General features: G+C 47.2%; 1 protein-coding gene across 6 annotated transcripts in view; it reads right to left on the minus strand.

Annotated features, from left to right (window-relative positions):
* LOC112930875 (stimulated by retinoic acid gene 6 protein-like) overlaps positions 1-17303 on the minus strand; it is a 69570-nt gene that overhangs the window by 31851 nt on the left and 20416 nt on the right. For 2 of the 6 annotated variants that reach the window (XM_072727892.1, XM_072727890.1), the window contains exons 1-3: positions 16804-16941; positions 4208-4283; positions 2052-2152 (exon numbers count right to left, since the gene is read on the minus strand). In XM_072727892.1, coding sequence (XP_072583993.1) covers positions 2052-2152; positions 4208-4269 — 163 coding nt within the window. In that variant the 5' untranslated portion in view covers positions 4270-4283; positions 16804-16941. Of the gene's footprint in view, positions 1-2051; positions 2153-4207; positions 4284-14565; positions 14705-16803; positions 16967-17303 lie in introns of those variants that run through there. The other 4 variants (XM_072727893.1, XM_026013328.2, XM_072727891.1 and 1 more) reach the window with 4 other exon arrangements.

The following is a 17303-nucleotide window of genomic DNA, read 5'->3' on the forward strand; positions in this document are numbered from 1 at the left end:
AGCCTACCTTCTCAGCCAAAGCTGATTGGACCAGGGGTGACCACCTGACTTTGGATGGGCCAATCAGATGCCTGGCCTTGCATTTTGGGTTTCTGACGCTGAGAACAGGAACCAGTCAGCTGTTAAAATTCTGTTCTGGGGAATCCTGGGTGGCGCAGCAGTTTGGCGCCTGCCTTTGGTCCAGGGCGCGATCCTGGAGACCCGGGATCGAGTCCCACGTCGTGCTCCCGGTGCATGGAGCCTGCTTCTCCCTCTGCCTGTGTCTCTGCCTCTCTCTCTCTCTCTGTGTGTGTGTGACTGTCATAAATAAATAAAAATTTGAAAAAAAATTCTGTTCTGGAAAGACATGCCAGGTTGGAATCAGAGTCGGGAGCAATGCATGGAGGCAGGGACCTGGGGGCAGGATCTGGATCTCACCTCCTGCCTCGCTTGTCTTGCTGTCTCCCCCTTCAAGGCTTAGCTCAATGAGCACCTCCTCTGGGAAGCCCCCCCCCCCCATCACCCAAACTACTCCCAGCAGGCCCAGCGGGTTGCTGCCTTGCCTGTGTCCCCTCAGCATGAACAGTGTGGCCATATTTCAGCACACCTCTCTTGCTATCTGTTGGTCTAGGAAACAAGAAGCTCCAAGGGGTGGGCACCTAGCACAGGCCATTGGAGAGAGTAAGTGCTCACTACATGTTCGCAGACACGCATTTTGTTGATGTGAACCAAACTTAATCAGTACCTCAGAGATATATGAGACTATTGCCATATCTTTAAAACAGATAGCAACCCCTGCTCCACTCATGTCAGAGACACTGTGGGTGACAAATGAAGAAATACTTGACAAACTGTCGTGTGCCATGCACATGTGAGGGGCTTTCAATGAGAACTACTCAGAAAAGCAGGGGTTTTGATGGGAAAGTGGCCAGGGAGCAAGCAAGTTGTGCCGTTAGCAACTGAATTCAAAGTAGTTCAACATGACCCATACAGAGCTCTTACCGCTTAAAAAGTCCTGCACCAGGCCCTGCGTGTCCAATACCTGGGAGGATATACCTCTGCGCCCCACCCTGTGTGGCTCAGACCCAGCAGTTTGGGAGCGGTTGAGCCCTCCATTGGGTGGTATCCAGAATGAGTCTGCTAGTCAGAGCTGGTACAGGGACTCCCTGGACACTGCAGGTGGATTTGTCACCGTGAAGCCTTAGGTCACCATTAGCCTTGGTCTTGACACCCTGGCTTCCTCTCCCTTCTCCAGATCCCACGGCGGAGACCTTCGCATGTTTACAGGCTTGAGCCTGCTCAGCATATGATACTGGGGGAATCAGAGCAAATATCAACCAGACCTCGGTTAAAGCTCTTGTCACTTAGTTAGCTGTGTGGACTTGGGCAAGTCACTTAACCTCTCTGAGTCTGAGTTTGCTCATCCACTACATGAGGATAAGAACCGCCAGCATGCTAGGTTGGCAAAAGGGTTCATCCATGGAATGTAGGCAAAACAAATGGTTCAGTGCCCAGGCCACGGTCCCTGTGCAATAACTGTTATCTGCTTTATTATCATTATTATTTTGAATTATTAAGGGGTGATGCAGCAGAGATATGAACAATTAGAGCTTAAGGAGAAACTGATAGCGGGTGCAGAGACAGGATGGCTGAGCCAGCACAGCCCGGAAAGCAGCCTGGTCCAAGCAGATCTCCCTGTGAGTGACTCATGGCACCATCCCAGCATGAATGCTTGCTGCTGCAGGCACCGACCCAGAACTCTTCCTCCTGCTTCCTGAGGCAGCCATAGTGCTGGGTGTGGGAAGGCCCTTCCCATAGTGAGCTGAGCCTCCTTGAGATGTTTTCATCACATCTGGGCAGCCCTGGGTGCTGAGACTACATGAGCTTGGACACCGATTCCGAACTCCCAGAACTGGGCTGGGGTGAGGCAGGAGGGGAAGAAGTAGGGGGAGGAGGCAAGGCCCCTTGCCTTGCCTGGAGAGGCAGTGGGGAGCAACCCTGGCCTTATAACAGGTGTTGGCCCCAAACACAGGGCACCCCAAGCTGTAGTGATCAGCCCTAGCTCCACTCACATGATGATTTCAAAGCGCTTTCCCAGGAGGTGGGAAGTTTCATCTCTCTGCTTACGGTGATCTCGTTTTTGGAGAAAGGACAAGACCAAAATGATGAAGAGCTAGGGGAAGAGAAGATGGGAGTGTCAGTGGGAAAATTCATCCTCAGTGCAGCCCTGGGGCCCTTCCCTGAAAGAGAAAGTGAGGGTCAGGAGAGGACGTAGAGTGTCTGACTCCTCAGACCCCCCCAACCCCAAGTCGAGGAGCTGGCTGCACATACCCCTGAGTTTTCAGAATTTTTTTTTAAGACTTTATTTATTTATTTATTTATTTATTTATTTATTTATTTATGATAGACAGAGAGAGAGAGGCAGAGACACAGGCAGAAGGCAAAGCAAGCTCCATGCTGGGAGCCTGATGTGGGACTCAATCCCGGGACTCCAGGATCGTGCCCTGGGCCAAAGGCAGGCACTAAACCACTGAGCTACCTAGGGATCCCCTTCAGAATGTTTTGTTTTTAAACAATTTTTTTTATTTTATTATTTATTTATGATAGTCATACAGAGAGAGAGAGAGAGAGGCAGAGACACAGGCAGAGGGAGAAGCAGGCTCCATGCACCGGGAGCCTGACGTGGGACTCGATCCCGGGTCTCCAGGATCGCGCCCTGGGCCAAAGGCAGGCGCCAAACCACTGCGCCACCCAGGGATCCCCCCTTCAGAATGTTTTGTATTGAGTTTTCCTCTGTGTTGCCCTGAACAGGTTCAGGTCTCGTCTCCCCCACATATTGACTGGAAGAGAGACCTAACTTCTCTGAACTTCCATTTCCTTATCTGTAAAAAGGGGTTAATGCCTGTCAGGTTGCAAATCCTTCTTTGCTTTTTTTTTTTTTTTTCTTTTCCTCCTCCTGTGGATTCAATCATATTCTTACATCCTTAATGCCCCTTTATCAGAAACTTCTTGAGGATTGTCTACACTTGCTGTCTTCATATCCTCACTTCTCACTTGCTCTTCAGCCCCTAACCTGGCTTCACACCCATCCATGGAAACAGCTCTGGTCAAAGCCAAAAATTATCATCAATCCAATGGAAACCTGAAGCTCAAATCTGGTTTGATCACTCAGCCGAGTTTCACCAGGTTGACCACTTCCTCCTCTTAGAAACACCCTCTTCCCTAGGCTTCCAACAACCATGAATTTCTGGGTGCTGTCCGTTACCTCTCAACCTCCTCTGCTGGATCATTCTTTATTCAACCACGAAAGTCCAGAGTTCTTCATAGTTTAATCCAAAGACCGCTCCTTCTACTATCGCATCCTCTCATACATGTCCATGCTTTCAATGGCCACCAAAGCACAGAAGACTCACAAGGCCACCAAAGCACAGAAGACTCTTCAGCCTAGACCTTGTACGTGAGCTCCACAACTGTTTATCTAACTACAGGGTTGGCATTTCTTTTTGACATGTTGAGAATTTCTTAAATTCAGTATGTCTTAAATGGAACTCATAATTTGCATCCCTGCCCTGTACCTTCAACCACCCAAATGCTGATCTATTCTGGCTCCCCTTAACTAGCGAACAGCAGGTACCACCATCCTTCTGGCTGCACAAGTTAGAAACCCATGTCATCCTCAACCCTTCCTCTCCCTAACTTCTTTATCCTACACGCTACCCAGTCCTAGTGTTTTACCTCCCAGATGTCTTGAGCTCACCACCACCATCCAGGATGAGATAAAATGTGACCCACAATGTGACCAGAATGATCATTTTAAAAGGGAAATCTGATCACACCAGCCGCATGCTAGAAACACTCCAGTTACTTCCCACTGCACTAAAAATGCAGGTACCACTCTCACTCTCCATTCCCCTCCTCCACAGGGCCTTTGCACATGCTCTTCCCTCTGCTTAAAAGGCTCTTCACCACATCTCCCTTCAGATCTCAGCTGTTATTGCTTCCTTAGAAGAGTCTTTTTTGACTCCCCTAAAAACCAATGTCCTTTACTCTTCAGCCCTTAAAAGCCTTCTTCTACCTGCCTTTTTGGTGCATAATACAAGAGAGCTAGTCAAGAAAATTCAGCTGATATCTCTCTGCTGATCTATTCAGGCCACTTTGGGAGTCTGTATATGGGGGTGACCCAATTCCCCCCACCCTCTGCTCCACACTCTCCCCTGCCTCTACTTACTGATGGGATGAGAGAATAATGGAGGAAGAGCTCCAAGTCCACTGAGCCAACACAGGTGCCATTTAGCTGCCTGATTCTGAAAAACAGCCAAAAACACATTCTCATCATCAGTCACTGCTGCAATCACTGACCCATCAGCCTTGAGCATCACTGTTAGGAGTGCAGCTTGTACCCTACTAAGATCATCTAATCTTTCTTAACTTTGCTTCCTCAGGGCTGATACTGCCTACCTGGGATGTGTCTTCCCTAGGTGAATTCATCTTCATTCATATTTCTTTCTCCACCTTGATTATCTATCCAACTTTCCTGCTAACTGGATCTAACTCCCCTCTTTAAAAAAAAAAATATTTTTAAAGTAATCTCTACACTTAACATGGGGCTCAAACTCAGGACCCCAAGACCAAGAGATCCATCAACTGAGCCAGTCAGGCATCCCTAACTCCTTCCTTTCTTGATGACATAGTTGGGGATAGATTCAGGCTCTGTGAGGCCCAAAGCTTCTATAATTTGGACATTTTTTTTCCAAATAGAACTATAAAGTAATCTTAAAAGTAATCTTACCTTTTTATATTTTCAGGAAAACATACCACCATGAAACACTTAACAAAGGTGCCCACCTCTCCCCCCAAGCCTTGGAAGGGCCCTCCCTAAGCAGTGAGGCTTGAGCTTCACTAACTTCACAGGAAAGCCACGGTCATTTGGACCACAGGCTGTGGACTGTGTCCCCTCCAGGCTTCCTTCTGCAGGACTGGGATGCTGGGGGGCCTCGTGTCTAAAACATAAGACAGCAGTTCCAAACTTCTCTTGACAGGGACCCTCTCCTTTCTGGGCTCCTTCATACTTTGTTCTTGATGCTCAGATGCCACCACACCCCCTCAGCATGCTCACCAGTGCCCATAGATCCATGCTGACTCTGTCCCCCATCCCTAAACCATCTGTCTGACCATCTCCAGGCTTCCTTCCCCAGCCAGCTCCAGCCTTTCCCTCGGAGGGAAAAGAGTGCTCCTTGGGGAAACCCATGAGCAGGGCACATTCCCTCTAGTTTTTAAAAATCCTGATATTCCCCAGTTATATCTAACCATGAGTCTGAAAGATCAAGAAGTGGTGGGGAAGGTATGGGAACCCTGGGTCATCAGAAATGTGATAGAACTATACGGTCCCGCTTCTGCCTTTAGGAAGGTACACAGAGCACATATATTAGCCTCCCCATCCCGCACAAAACCCTTAAAATGATAAAGATGTGGTTTTTCATTTTTATTTTTTTTTTTAAGATTTATCTATTTTGAGAGAGAGAGAGAGAGTACAAGCAGGGGAAGGGCAGAGGGAGAGGGAGAAGCAGACTCGCTACTGAGTAGGGAGCCTGACATGGGGCTTGATCCCAGGACCCCGGGATCACAAGCTGAGCTGAAATCAAGAGTCTGCTGCCCAACCGACTGAACCAGCCAGGCATCCCAAGATTTTTTTTTTTAAGAGAAAGAAAGAAAACAGAGATATTCAAAAGCAAGAAGGGAATCTATTAGGGACAGAACCTATGAGAAGACTCTGAATTATGAAGGGCATTTAGGATTACAGCAAAGAGAAAAGGCATGAGCCAATAAGGCTACAGTGTGGGACCCCACACAAAGGGCTCTACATCCACAGTGCCAGAGGGGAAGCAGGACAGGGTTGCCAACAGCCCACCCAATGATGAACTGGGGTCTCACAGAGACACAACTGTCCTCCCCGCTGTCTGCTGACCACCCAGGGGCAATGGAGGTTGTGGCCAGTAGTGTAGATGGGTCACAGAGAGAGAGACAGGTAGTGCTCTGGATCACGGGTTGTCCTGCGATAGACCAGGAGCTTCAGCTTCCAGATGGCCAGTCCCTGGGGCACTCCCCCAATGGTGCCTCCCCCTCCAACCTGCTGCCTTGACAACAGCCTTAGGACTAGCCACCTTCCACGAAGCAGGTAACCCACCCTCACCCCCCTAGTGGCCACTCCGTCACAAAGACGAGCACACAATCAAGAGGCATCAAACATCTGAGGAAAGATTACACCACAAAAGGGAGGCAAAAGTTCAAGAAGGAGAAACTTACTCTTGAGGAGACATGAGTTAATACAGAACCTCTCTGAGATCATTACTACAGAAAATCCTCTACAAGAAGCATAAATCTTGGAGGAAGCAGAGGAGTTCAAAGAGCTACAGCAGGAAAAGGACTTAGCAAAACTTACTGTTAACCCTGAGCACAGGATTTTAAGTAAATATATATTTAAATAAATATAGATAGATAGATAGATGATAGATAGATAGATAGATAGATAGATAGATAGATAGATAACATTCTTAGAAATACAAGGCCTCAAAAGACCCTCTGGGGAAAAAAAGAGACAGAAATTCTCAAGAAATAAGAGGATTCTAGGAAGAAGGAGAAGGGTTTAAAAGCAACAGCCAACAGAAAAATGAGTGAAATATATTGTTAAATATCAGGGTGCCTTGGTGGCTCACACCCTTGATTTCAGCTCAGGTCATGATCTCAGAGCTGTGAGATCCAGCCCCACATCTGGCTCTGTGCTTAGCATGGAGTCTGCTGGGGATTCTCTCCCTCTCGCTCTGCCCCTACCTCTACTCATTCTCTAAACAAACAAACAAACAAACAAACAAACAAACATCTTGGTAAGTAGTTACTGTGACAAAAAATGTGTGAAATGCCAATTTGGAGGTAAAACACTGGGCCATATCCCGCAGCGGGGGGGTGGGAGGGGCCCAAATATGCAATAAGTTCTTAAAATTATAACTAGTAGTAAAAGTAGAAGATAAAATGCTATCTTATCTATTAAATTGGGAATTATTTTTTTAATAGTAAATTTATTTTTTATTGGTGTTCAATTTGCCAACATACAGAATAACACCCAGTGCTCATCCCGTCAAGTGCCCCCCTCAGTGCCCGCCACCCAGTCACCCCCACCTCCCGCCCTCCTCCCGTTCCACCGCCCCTAGTTTGTTTCCCAGAGTTAGAAGTCTCTCATGTTCTGTCTCCCTTTCTGATATTTCCCACCCATTTCTTCTCCCTTCTAAATTGGGAATTATTTAAAATACTACCCAGTATTAACTGAAGGTTAAGACAAGTTACTATCCATTTGCTGGTAGTAAGAGTGTAAACAGGTATAACCATTCTGTGGATTAATTTTAAAATATATACACCAGGAATCTTCAAAACACAATACCACTTCTAAGAATTCTACTTTTGAAAAATAGAAGCTAAGGAAGTACTCAGAAAGCTACCTAAAGATATGCTCAGATTCTCTCTCTCTCTATCCCTCACTCTGCCAATCTCTAAGTATATAACACTTGAAATGTAATATATGCTCATTGTAAAACACTCAAAATATTTACAAATGTATAAAGTAGTAAATAAAAAGTCCTTCTCCTTTATAACCTTTATAGTACTAAGCAAAAATGGGATCTGACTACACTTGATTTCTTCATTTAATCAAGGAAAGAAGACGCATTTACTAAAGAAAGGAAATTTCTTGTGTCAGTATATACAGATGCATCAGACTCTTCTGGATGGGTGACTGCCACACAGATTCACCAGCAGGCCTGTGTCCTGCTTGGAGGGGCTGAGCCAAGAGCTGGTCTGGAAACAGGTGAGCTCATGTAGCCCCGGGGCTACATTTCCTCCCAGCAGCCACCACCTTGAACATCTGAAGCCTACCACAGGCAACCCAAGTTCGAAAACCACTGAGACCCCTTCCTGGTCTCTGCTACTCATACTGCTTCCTGGTGGGTAGAGGGCTGGTGGGCAGGTGGCTAAAGGGTGAACACCTATAGGGCAGCAGCAAAGCAACACCCCCAAATGTAGAAGATCCTCTTTCCATGGATGATGCCTTGGGAATGTGTTTCTGATATACTGCTAAGTGAAAGAAAATTCCTTCTTGATCCCAAGTTGTGAATAGTGGGCATCTCTAGGTAGTGGGATTTCAGGTCATGGTACTGTCTTCTTATGATTTTTTTTCTGAACTGCAGTACACAGAGATATGCTGCTTGACAGCTGTGTCCTTCTATCCGGATGAGTGCTAAGAACAGTGTCTAGCACGTAATAGAGGCAATAAACATGTGCTCTGTAATCTGGGGAAAAAATGAATGGTTGTCCTTAAGCCATAAAACACCATTCTGAAGTGAAGATGTGTGTGAAATCAGCATAAAGTGAAAATATGCAAGGTTTGTGGTGGTATAAATTACAAATCTTTAATTAAAAAAATGTTTTTTAAAGGTTTTATTTATTTATTCATGAGAGACACAAAGAGAGAAGCAGAGACACAGAGGGAGAAGCAGGATCCTTGCAGGGAGCCCGATGCGGGACTTGATCCCTGGACCCCGGGATTAGGACCTGAGCCAAAGGCAGATGCTCAACTGGTGAGCCATCCAGGCGTCCCTAATTTTTAAAAATTCTTAATAAAATGCTGTGAGGGCCAACCTGAGGCGTGCTATATACTGCTCCCTTTGGCCCTAACATTATCACTCTATAGAAATAAGTTAAACATAGGACAACAGCCCTCCTTGACAGATGGGTGTCACTTAACTGTGTGTCGGCTATGGCCGAGGCATTCTGCAATTTTAGATTACCTAATCTTAGCAGGAATCTCGTGTTATCTCCTAAAATTAAGAAGTGAAGCCAGGAGAGGCTTCATAGCCCGCCCAGAAGAAGGTGAGGCTGCCCATCACCACCCTCCCAGTCCCAGCTGCCAACTCACAGGGCTCCCTGGAGCTGCTATAGTAGCCTGGCCTCCCAGCCTGTGGCTGACCCATCTCCCACTCCCAGGGGCAGCCTGGCACCTGGCACAGAGAGGCCGAGGAATGCCTGCTACATTTAAGAAACAAAACAGAGGATTAGGATCACAGGGAAAGGGAGGGAAAAAGAAAACAAGAAGAAATCAGAGAGGGAGATAAACCATAAGAGACTCATCATAGGAAACAAACTGAGGGTTGCTGGAGGGGGGAAGAGTGGGGAGAGGGGGTAACTGGGTTTTGGACATTAAGGAGGGCATGTGATGTAATGAGCACTGGGTGCTATATACACCTGATGAATCACTGACCTCTACCTCTGAAACCAAGAATACATTATATGTTAATTAACTGAATTCAAGTTTAAAAAAATAAATAAATATGAAGGAGAAAAAAAAAAAAAGGAATTGGCACTGGGGAATGTTGAGTCTATTGATTTGGGTGAGGTCAGCTCCCTCTGAGTTGCTTGAGCAGAAGAGTGCCTTCTGCTTCACCTCCCAACTATCAAGTTTTAAGTAAGTAAATACTTTAGATCAAAAAAAAAAAAATTCCAAGGGAACTTCCCTCAAGAATCAGGCCCAGAGAGGGCCAGCGAGCAGAAGAAGTCAGGAGCCCAGGACTATTTCAGGCATAGCCCAGTGAGTTCAGGCACTGGCCTCCTCATGGGCAGCAGCAGCAGGACTGCTCAGTGTGGAGAAGGATTAGGGAAGGAGGAAGAGGTCTCTGTCTGTCCGTGTGTGTGTGTACGTGTGTGTGTGTGTGTGTGTGTACGTGTGTGTCTACATGGGTGCAGGCGCCTGCCTGTCCATGTGATACCTCCAGGAGGGCAGTAGTCTGTGTGTTGGGGTGTGTGATGTGCCAGCCCGGACCCACCTCTGTGAATCCCATCAACCCCCTCATGCACAGCCTCCCTGAGGGTTCAGGGCAGATGTAATGGTTTGCTCAGGCTGGCTTGTACCAGCTTGGGACTGTCCCATCATCAGGAATCTTGCCAGCCAGTTGCTCAAGACCAGCACTGTTAAAAAATAAAATATATAAATTTATAATTAAATAAGCCATATTAAAAAGAAAGGTAGGAAACACTCAACCATTATTTTACTATCATCTATGCTTTTGAGGTTATTTACATCTATTGTATCCATATGATGGAAACTATGTTACAGGGTGCCACTGAGCATCTCTTCCCATATTCACTTTCAGGGACATCAAGCTGGGAATATTTACATCATGTTGGGAATATTTACATGGTGGAAACAGGGAAACACTACAAATCAGGGCTTGCTTTATTGTTTTGTAGATTGACTATAAAGTGGCAGAGAAAATGTTAATAATGCAGATTACATTTAAACATGTTTGTAGCCATGGCACTGTAAATAGCGAAAAAAAAATTTTTTTTTTGAGGAAGTACTCTTCCAGAATTTAAAAACTCTTATCCTATTCATCTAAGAAATAGTTTCCATCAGTTGATAAATAAGTGAATTTCTGACCCATCCCTTGTCTTCATTGTTTCATATGGGTCTTACTCATTAATGTAAATAAAATGATCAAATAACATTCATGTCGAAACTATGCTCATTCATCAATTGCAGGTTAGCTACAGATAAGAGTTCAGCAAAAAATCAATGAAAGCATTCCACGAGAATTAATTGGTTGTATGGAATCTGTACTAAAGAGTGTTGTATATTTCATTATTTGTAAGTTGTGTGATACATCTGTTCTATTAGTACCATGTATGTTAAACATATATATTTTTTTCCAGAGAGCCAGTTTTTACACATTCCCTGGCACACCACTGGGCAGATGTGGCCCTGGCCCTGGGCATGGACGAAAAAAATGAGGATGTTGGAGTTTGGAAACTGATGTTGATATAAAATATGCTTTGGGAGAAAGATAAGTTTAGAGGAAAAAAACACAGGAGGGAGCCAGTGCCCTGACCTACTCTCTTCTCCCCATGCTCTGCAAAATGAGAGAATTGGATCAGTTTAGTATTTTTAAGTTTTTTTGACTATGAGTCATAGTTGTGGTCAAGTACACAATAGCCGTGACCCAGTTCACTTGTGTATGTGTGCGAGCACACGTAAAACAAATTTTCCCAACACAGTACTCTTCATATGCACAGTATCCTCTAGTATTTTTAATTTGATTCAATTCTATTCATTTTGCTCTGGTCCATTCCATTTTGTAAAATGCCGGTCATAACCACTAAATTAATTGTACAGCCCACTAACGGTTCTCAATCAGCAGTTTGTTAAAAACCTGACTATGAGGTCATTGCCAGGGCAGGGGCCCCCATCCCTGAAGGCCTCTGACTCACGGCACCTGCTGCAAGCATTTGTCCTTACACTGAGGGTTCCCAAACACCAGGCCTTGCTCTGATGTGTAACAGCAGGTGAGATCATCTGGAAACTTTAGATGAGGCCCTTATCAGCCTGCCCTTGGGGGCATTGCACCAGCCTCCTGGCCCTGGCTCACCTCCCTGGTGCCAGAGTCCATCCCTCTGCCCTCCCCTGGGAAGGTCTCTCCGCAGCTCCTTAGCCACGTGGCTCTCTGGTACTCATCACCTGTACTTCCTGTTGCTGGTGACTTCTTCAGGCCTGAGCTCTCACTCTCAGCCTGGGCTTTTCCAAAGCAAGAAAAGTTTCACTCAACTTCAAACTCCAACCATTTCCCATCCCAGCTCTACCCCCAGCTTTTAACTTGGGACAGATACATAACAAACCCAGTACGTGCTAAATGAATGTATGAAAAAAGATGGAAAGAAGGAAGGTAGAGGGAGAGAGAATGAGAAACACAGCACTGACACGGTGGGCTTGTGTGTGGCACAGCTATGCCCTGTCCACCTGAGGGAAAACGCTCTCATCCACCCATCATGGAGTCACAGACCTCCGCCCAGTCACCAGAAGTTTCTGGAATCCAACCCGTTTGGATGCCTGAATGCCTTCTAGGACCCTCCCCAGAACCCATACCGACACCCAGGCAGCCATGGTGTCTCATTTGGGCACTTCCCCACAAAGCCAACCCTTCCATTTCACTGAGTCTTTGGAGCCGGACAGACCTGAGAGGGAGCCCAGTTCCATGTTTCAGCAGCTGTGTGACGGTGGCCAACCATGCCTTCCTGGGCCATACTCTCCTCATCCTGAAAGTGGATCTGATGCTTCCCCTCTGGGCTGCCTGACAATTAGACACAGTGAGAGTCAAGTGCCCATCTCAAGTTCAGTGAGAACTGATGTTCTTTTTCATCCCTTTCCTGCTTTGGCACAGCTCTGACCAAAGAAAAGAGATTTGCCTTCAGTTGGGCTGAAAAGGTACTCTTGCTGGCCAACCCTGTCTGCTCCTCTGTCCTTGGAGTGTCTATGGTCAGCCCTTCTCAATCCACTGCACGGCACAGTCTGGCATCCCCAGCCTCTTGCTAGGCATGAGGGTATCGGGGACTCCCCTGCCATTGGCCCCCTGACCATGCAATGGACTGAAGTCCTTCACCTGGTTAACCAGTAGCCACAGTGTCTGCTACGCTTGGCCCTGTGACCGCCTCTCACTTCCATGCTACTGGCAGGGTGGCCAAAGCACAGCACCTTTACCCAGAAAAGCCCCACTGCCCCTTAGAGCCACCAGCTTCTGAGACCCTCACATAAAGAGGCCTGGCCAGGCATGACTGCTTCAAGGTCACCTAGCTGTGCCGCAGGTGCCACAGCTCCTTTAGCCCAGAGACCACACTTCTGTTTGGTCACTTGTGAACTAAGAAGGTTGAACTGCTTGGGGCACAGCCCACTACCACAGAAGCCAGCCCACTGCTTGCAAGTGTCTTTTCCTGGTTCTGCATCCCCCTGGATGGGGAGCTCCCTGGTGGCTGAGACCCTTCGCATTTATCTCTAGGTGCCTGGCTCCTGGGTGCACCAATAGGTGCTCACAAGAGTTCCCTAAGTGGTTGGAGGGATGGCTACCATTTTCTCAGGGCCCACTGTGTACCAAGCCACACTTTAAGGGTTGTACAATATTAGCTAACTTCATCCTCATGACAGCCCTGTGACAGAGGCACTACGATCACCCCACTTCACAGATGGGGAAATGCAGAGGCACTGAAAGGTCAGGAAGTTCATCTAAGCCTCCTCAGCTAGTAAGTGGAGGAGCCAGCAGGACTCGAACCCTGGCAATGTGGACCATCACATAAGAACCTTCTGTTACATTCTAGGACTCTTCGATGTCGTATTCCAGTTCCATGGTCAGGGCAATCTGAACTCTCTCAAAGACCAGAGTTGCACGGGGGCCTGTGAAGGACTGACTTTGTGTGCCAGGTCATTTGTGCACAGATTTAAGAGTTCCATGGGGGGAAGCAAACTTCCTTTCAAGCCTGAGATCCACGATGAAATGATAGGCTGTCAGGAGGAGTGGGGAGTGGGAGGGGTTCCCCAGAAAACCAGTCTAGCTGTGGGATTGGTGATGGGAAGACATGGGTTCAATACACTATTCCCATATCAGAAAGGGAGACAGAACATGAGAGACTCCTAACTCTGGGAAACGAACTAGGGGTGGTGGAAGGGGAGGTGGGTGGGGGGGTGGGGGCAACTGGGTGACGGTCATTGGGGGGGCACTTGATGGGATGAGCACTGGGTGTTATTCTATATGTTGGCAAATTGAACACCAATAAAAAATAAATTTACAAAAAAATACACTATTCCCTCCTCTGTTATAAATATGTACTTCCAATTTTAAAACTTTAAACTGTTTAAATAAAATAAAATTAAGTCCATGACTATCATAAAACCCACACGGGTGGCCGCCTGGCGGACGATCTCTTGTTTTCTTCCCTGCCTCACTACCCCACTCCAGGCCTACCTCTGACAGCCTTTCCAGAAAAGTCATATGTGTCTTCCGTCTGTTTCTCTCTTACTGTCTGCCTGCTGGTTTGTCTCTGTCACTTTCTGTGACCCTGAGAACCAGGGGAAAGCTATGTAATGAAAGATATCCACACACTCTGTTTTTATTCCACTTTTTTCCCGGGGCGTCTGTCTTCTCTGTGTCCAAATCCATTTCCTTCTCTTTTGCCTTGACTACTGTCATTCATTTTGCCCTTGCTGTACAGCTGGAAATGGTCGGTTCTGGGTCAGTAACCTCCTTAAGAGGGCATGTATAGGCTTATTTTTTATGTTCTTGTGGAACCTCAGATCTGTCTGGAGGGAAGAGTCTGGGATTTGGAGTCAAGCACCTTGCAACCTGGGGTGACTCATTTCTCCTCCCTGCAGCCTGGACTGCCTGTCTGCGGAATGGGTAGAGTGCCAGCACTTCCCTAGATCATTAAAGAATGGATATGGATGGTGCATTGTTAACTGAGGCCCACGTCCCCCTTCCCTATAGCTGCCCCCTCAATGCCTCAGGTGGATTCCAAGCAGCAGCCTGGGACCCTGGGGCACTCTCCTTGGGTGGCACCAGCAGCAGCATCGAGAGACACAGAAGCCACTGTACCAAAATCCTGACTGGGTGCCCCGGCTCCACCAGTGTCTCAGGGAGACCAGATCAGCTCGACCAGGTTGGGAACAGAGCTCTTCACTGGAACATAGGAACCATGGGGTCTTCCCCTGTGTCAGCTAGGGGGTACCTCGGGAAGGAACAGGGCTCTTCAGTTCCCAAATCATTCTCACTCCCAAGGTCTGGCTGGATCCTTAGAGAAGGAGCTTCAGAGAGAGGCTGTCACTTGTCCACAGGAGCGGAGGGGGGACTCCAACACAGGTACTGACTTCAAGCTCTGAGGATCAGAGTTGAGGTATTAATGGGCCTTTCATGCCTTTATTCCATTTTCTCCCAGGGCCTCTTATTTTCCCCACCATGTGCCAGGTCTTTATTCTCTGTGAGCAGAGCCAGACAACCAGCCTGGGTCCAGGGAGATGACCATGATAATGAGGAGGTCCTGGGAGGGGCACATGGAGGCCATGAGGGCATGAGGCTGACCTCAAAAGAATGTCAGGGGCCCAGAGGGCACAACAGCCCCATGAGGTACATCACATTCTCTGAGGGCAGCTCAGACTTCTATTCTGAGTCCAGACCATATAGCCAATTGCCTGCCTTTTCGTTATCTCGGTTTGGACGTCCCAAGCACTCCAGTCCAACCTGTCCCAACTGAACACTCCTGCCAACCTGCTCCTCCTCAGGGATCCTCAGGTCAGGAGTAGCATCACCGCCCGTCCATTAGGCCAAGCCAGAGGCCCAGAGGCATGCTCTCTAATCCACCCCTAGATCAAGCCCGGTCAGGAGGACTCTCCAATCCTTACTGAATTCAGACACGCCTCCATCCCCCCAGTCACCACCACAGTCTAGGCTACCCTCATCCTCACCTGGACTTCAGGATAGAATTCCCACCATGTCCTACACCTCCTGCACTGCCCCCCTCATCTGTCCTCTACCCTGTGACCAGAGGGACCTCCCGAAGTCCACATCCAACCACACCCCGTTGCTTCCTCTTACTGCTTCCTCTTAATGCTTCCCTCTGAGCCCAAGGAGTCCAGCTGGAGAGAGGGGAGAGAGAGACCAGCCAGCATCCTCAGGCTTCCTAGTTCACATCCCCCAGCACTCAGCTGACTCCCCTCTCTGTCCACTTGTCCTTCAGGACACCCTCTGGTCTGTTCCCTGTCCCACATCCTTCTCCACCCACTGCCCTCAGGCTTCCTCCCTCTTTCCCCATACCTAGGTCTCCAGGTACAGGTATGCTCTTCTTTTCAAAAACTCACATTAGGCCACCTTGCTTTTATAAAAGCCCTACGTTAGTACTCGTTTTCACTAACCAAAAGAAACCCAAAGGGGGTTTTCCCCTTTATGAAAAAAGGCCAAAAGCAAAAAAAAAAAAAAAAAAAAAAAAAAAAAACAGTGTTCAGCGTTTGTTTTATAGCAAGTTGTTATAGAAGCAGCAGGGACCCCAGTTATCGAGACGCACCCCCAGCCCCCCGCCTGCTCCTTCCCCAGGAAACACATTCATCATCTCCATCAAGCTGCCAGAGCTTGGAACTGTGTCTGTGAGCACTGGTGCTTTATCTTGATTTATTTTGTGCATCTGTTAGCAAGATGTGTCCTAAGATAACAGAAAAGCCTAAGAGAGTTTAGTTCTGGGGTCTGGGAACACTCAAAAATTTTTCTACATAACGGCTTTACAGCACTCTGGCTTATGAAAAGTTTAGTAACAGACAGCCTGCTTCCTCAAGGGACTCCCGTCATGTCTGTCTGTCCATGACTCCTCTTCTGTCACTCACCCTCCACGGCATCCCTCAACAACCTAACCAGACACACTATGACACCAGAAAGTGACAGTTCTACTTTCTGTCATATTTTGGGCTACTCTTTTCAGGTCTTAGATTATTTAAGATGAAAGGTTTAAGTTCCAATGTTTGAATGAGAGTTCTTAATCGCTGGCATTTGGACAGGACTTTATAGATCTCAAAGTCCTTTCACATCCTCTTCTCATATGATCTTTTTTTTTTTCTCATACGATCTTTACAAAGTTGGGGTTCAGTTGGACCAGAGTTATTACACCTGATTTATAAATGAGGAAACTGAGGCATTTGGATTTTCCAGAAACTACAGAGCCAGGATTCCAACTCAGGTCCTCCAACACCATCCCTGGGCTCTTCCCATTTGACTCTGGCTCCAAATTGAAGGTAAATAGAAATCTGTTCACTGACCCAGGAACCCATCCATGGTTCCTGTCTACATGCCAGCCTACCGACAAATCAGCTAAATCTATGCCTTTCTCCCAGTTTCTGTGAACCACCAACATCAAAGAAGACAGCTGACAAGAACAAGTGGTTGTCCAGCACGACTTGTCTTGAATCCGACTCTGATAACTCACCTTGAGTTTGTAGAAAGCATCTCGGTGGGAAAGCAGTTGCCTGCAACCCCAGTGAGCAATCTGCTTCTCTGGATTGTGCTGTGAGCTTCTCTGGCCTCTTGGTTATCAACTGCTTCTGATATTCTGGTGTTGTGCCCAGTTGCCTTCACAGCACCCAAAAACCCTAGAGAAAAGGCAAACATCCAGTCAAATATTTACCAAAGAAATGAAAGCAGGCAGGTGGCTTTCTTCCTTGTTTTGGAAGACAAACGGCTATTTTTCTGCTCTTCCTCCCCTTCTCCTGCTTTCTCAGGTAAAGCAGGAACGTCCCTCCCATTTGCTCTCTCCTGGACACTTGCTATCTTTTTTAGCCCCCTGGGGTGGGCGCCGGAGTGGGGGGGGGCTGCTGAACTATCAGAACTTTGCCCAGCAGCTAAGGCCTCTTTGGCTAGCTATAAAAATTATTATAGGCAATAAAGTAGGACTCTGTCTCGAGGCAATAAACCAGGAAATGAGGACCA

Source organism: Vulpes vulpes, chromosome 12 (genome assembly GCF_048418805.1).
Source record: "Vulpes vulpes isolate BD-2025 chromosome 12, VulVul3, whole genome shotgun sequence".
NCBI classification, from domain to species: Eukaryota; Metazoa; Chordata; class Mammalia; order Carnivora; family Canidae; genus Vulpes; species Vulpes vulpes.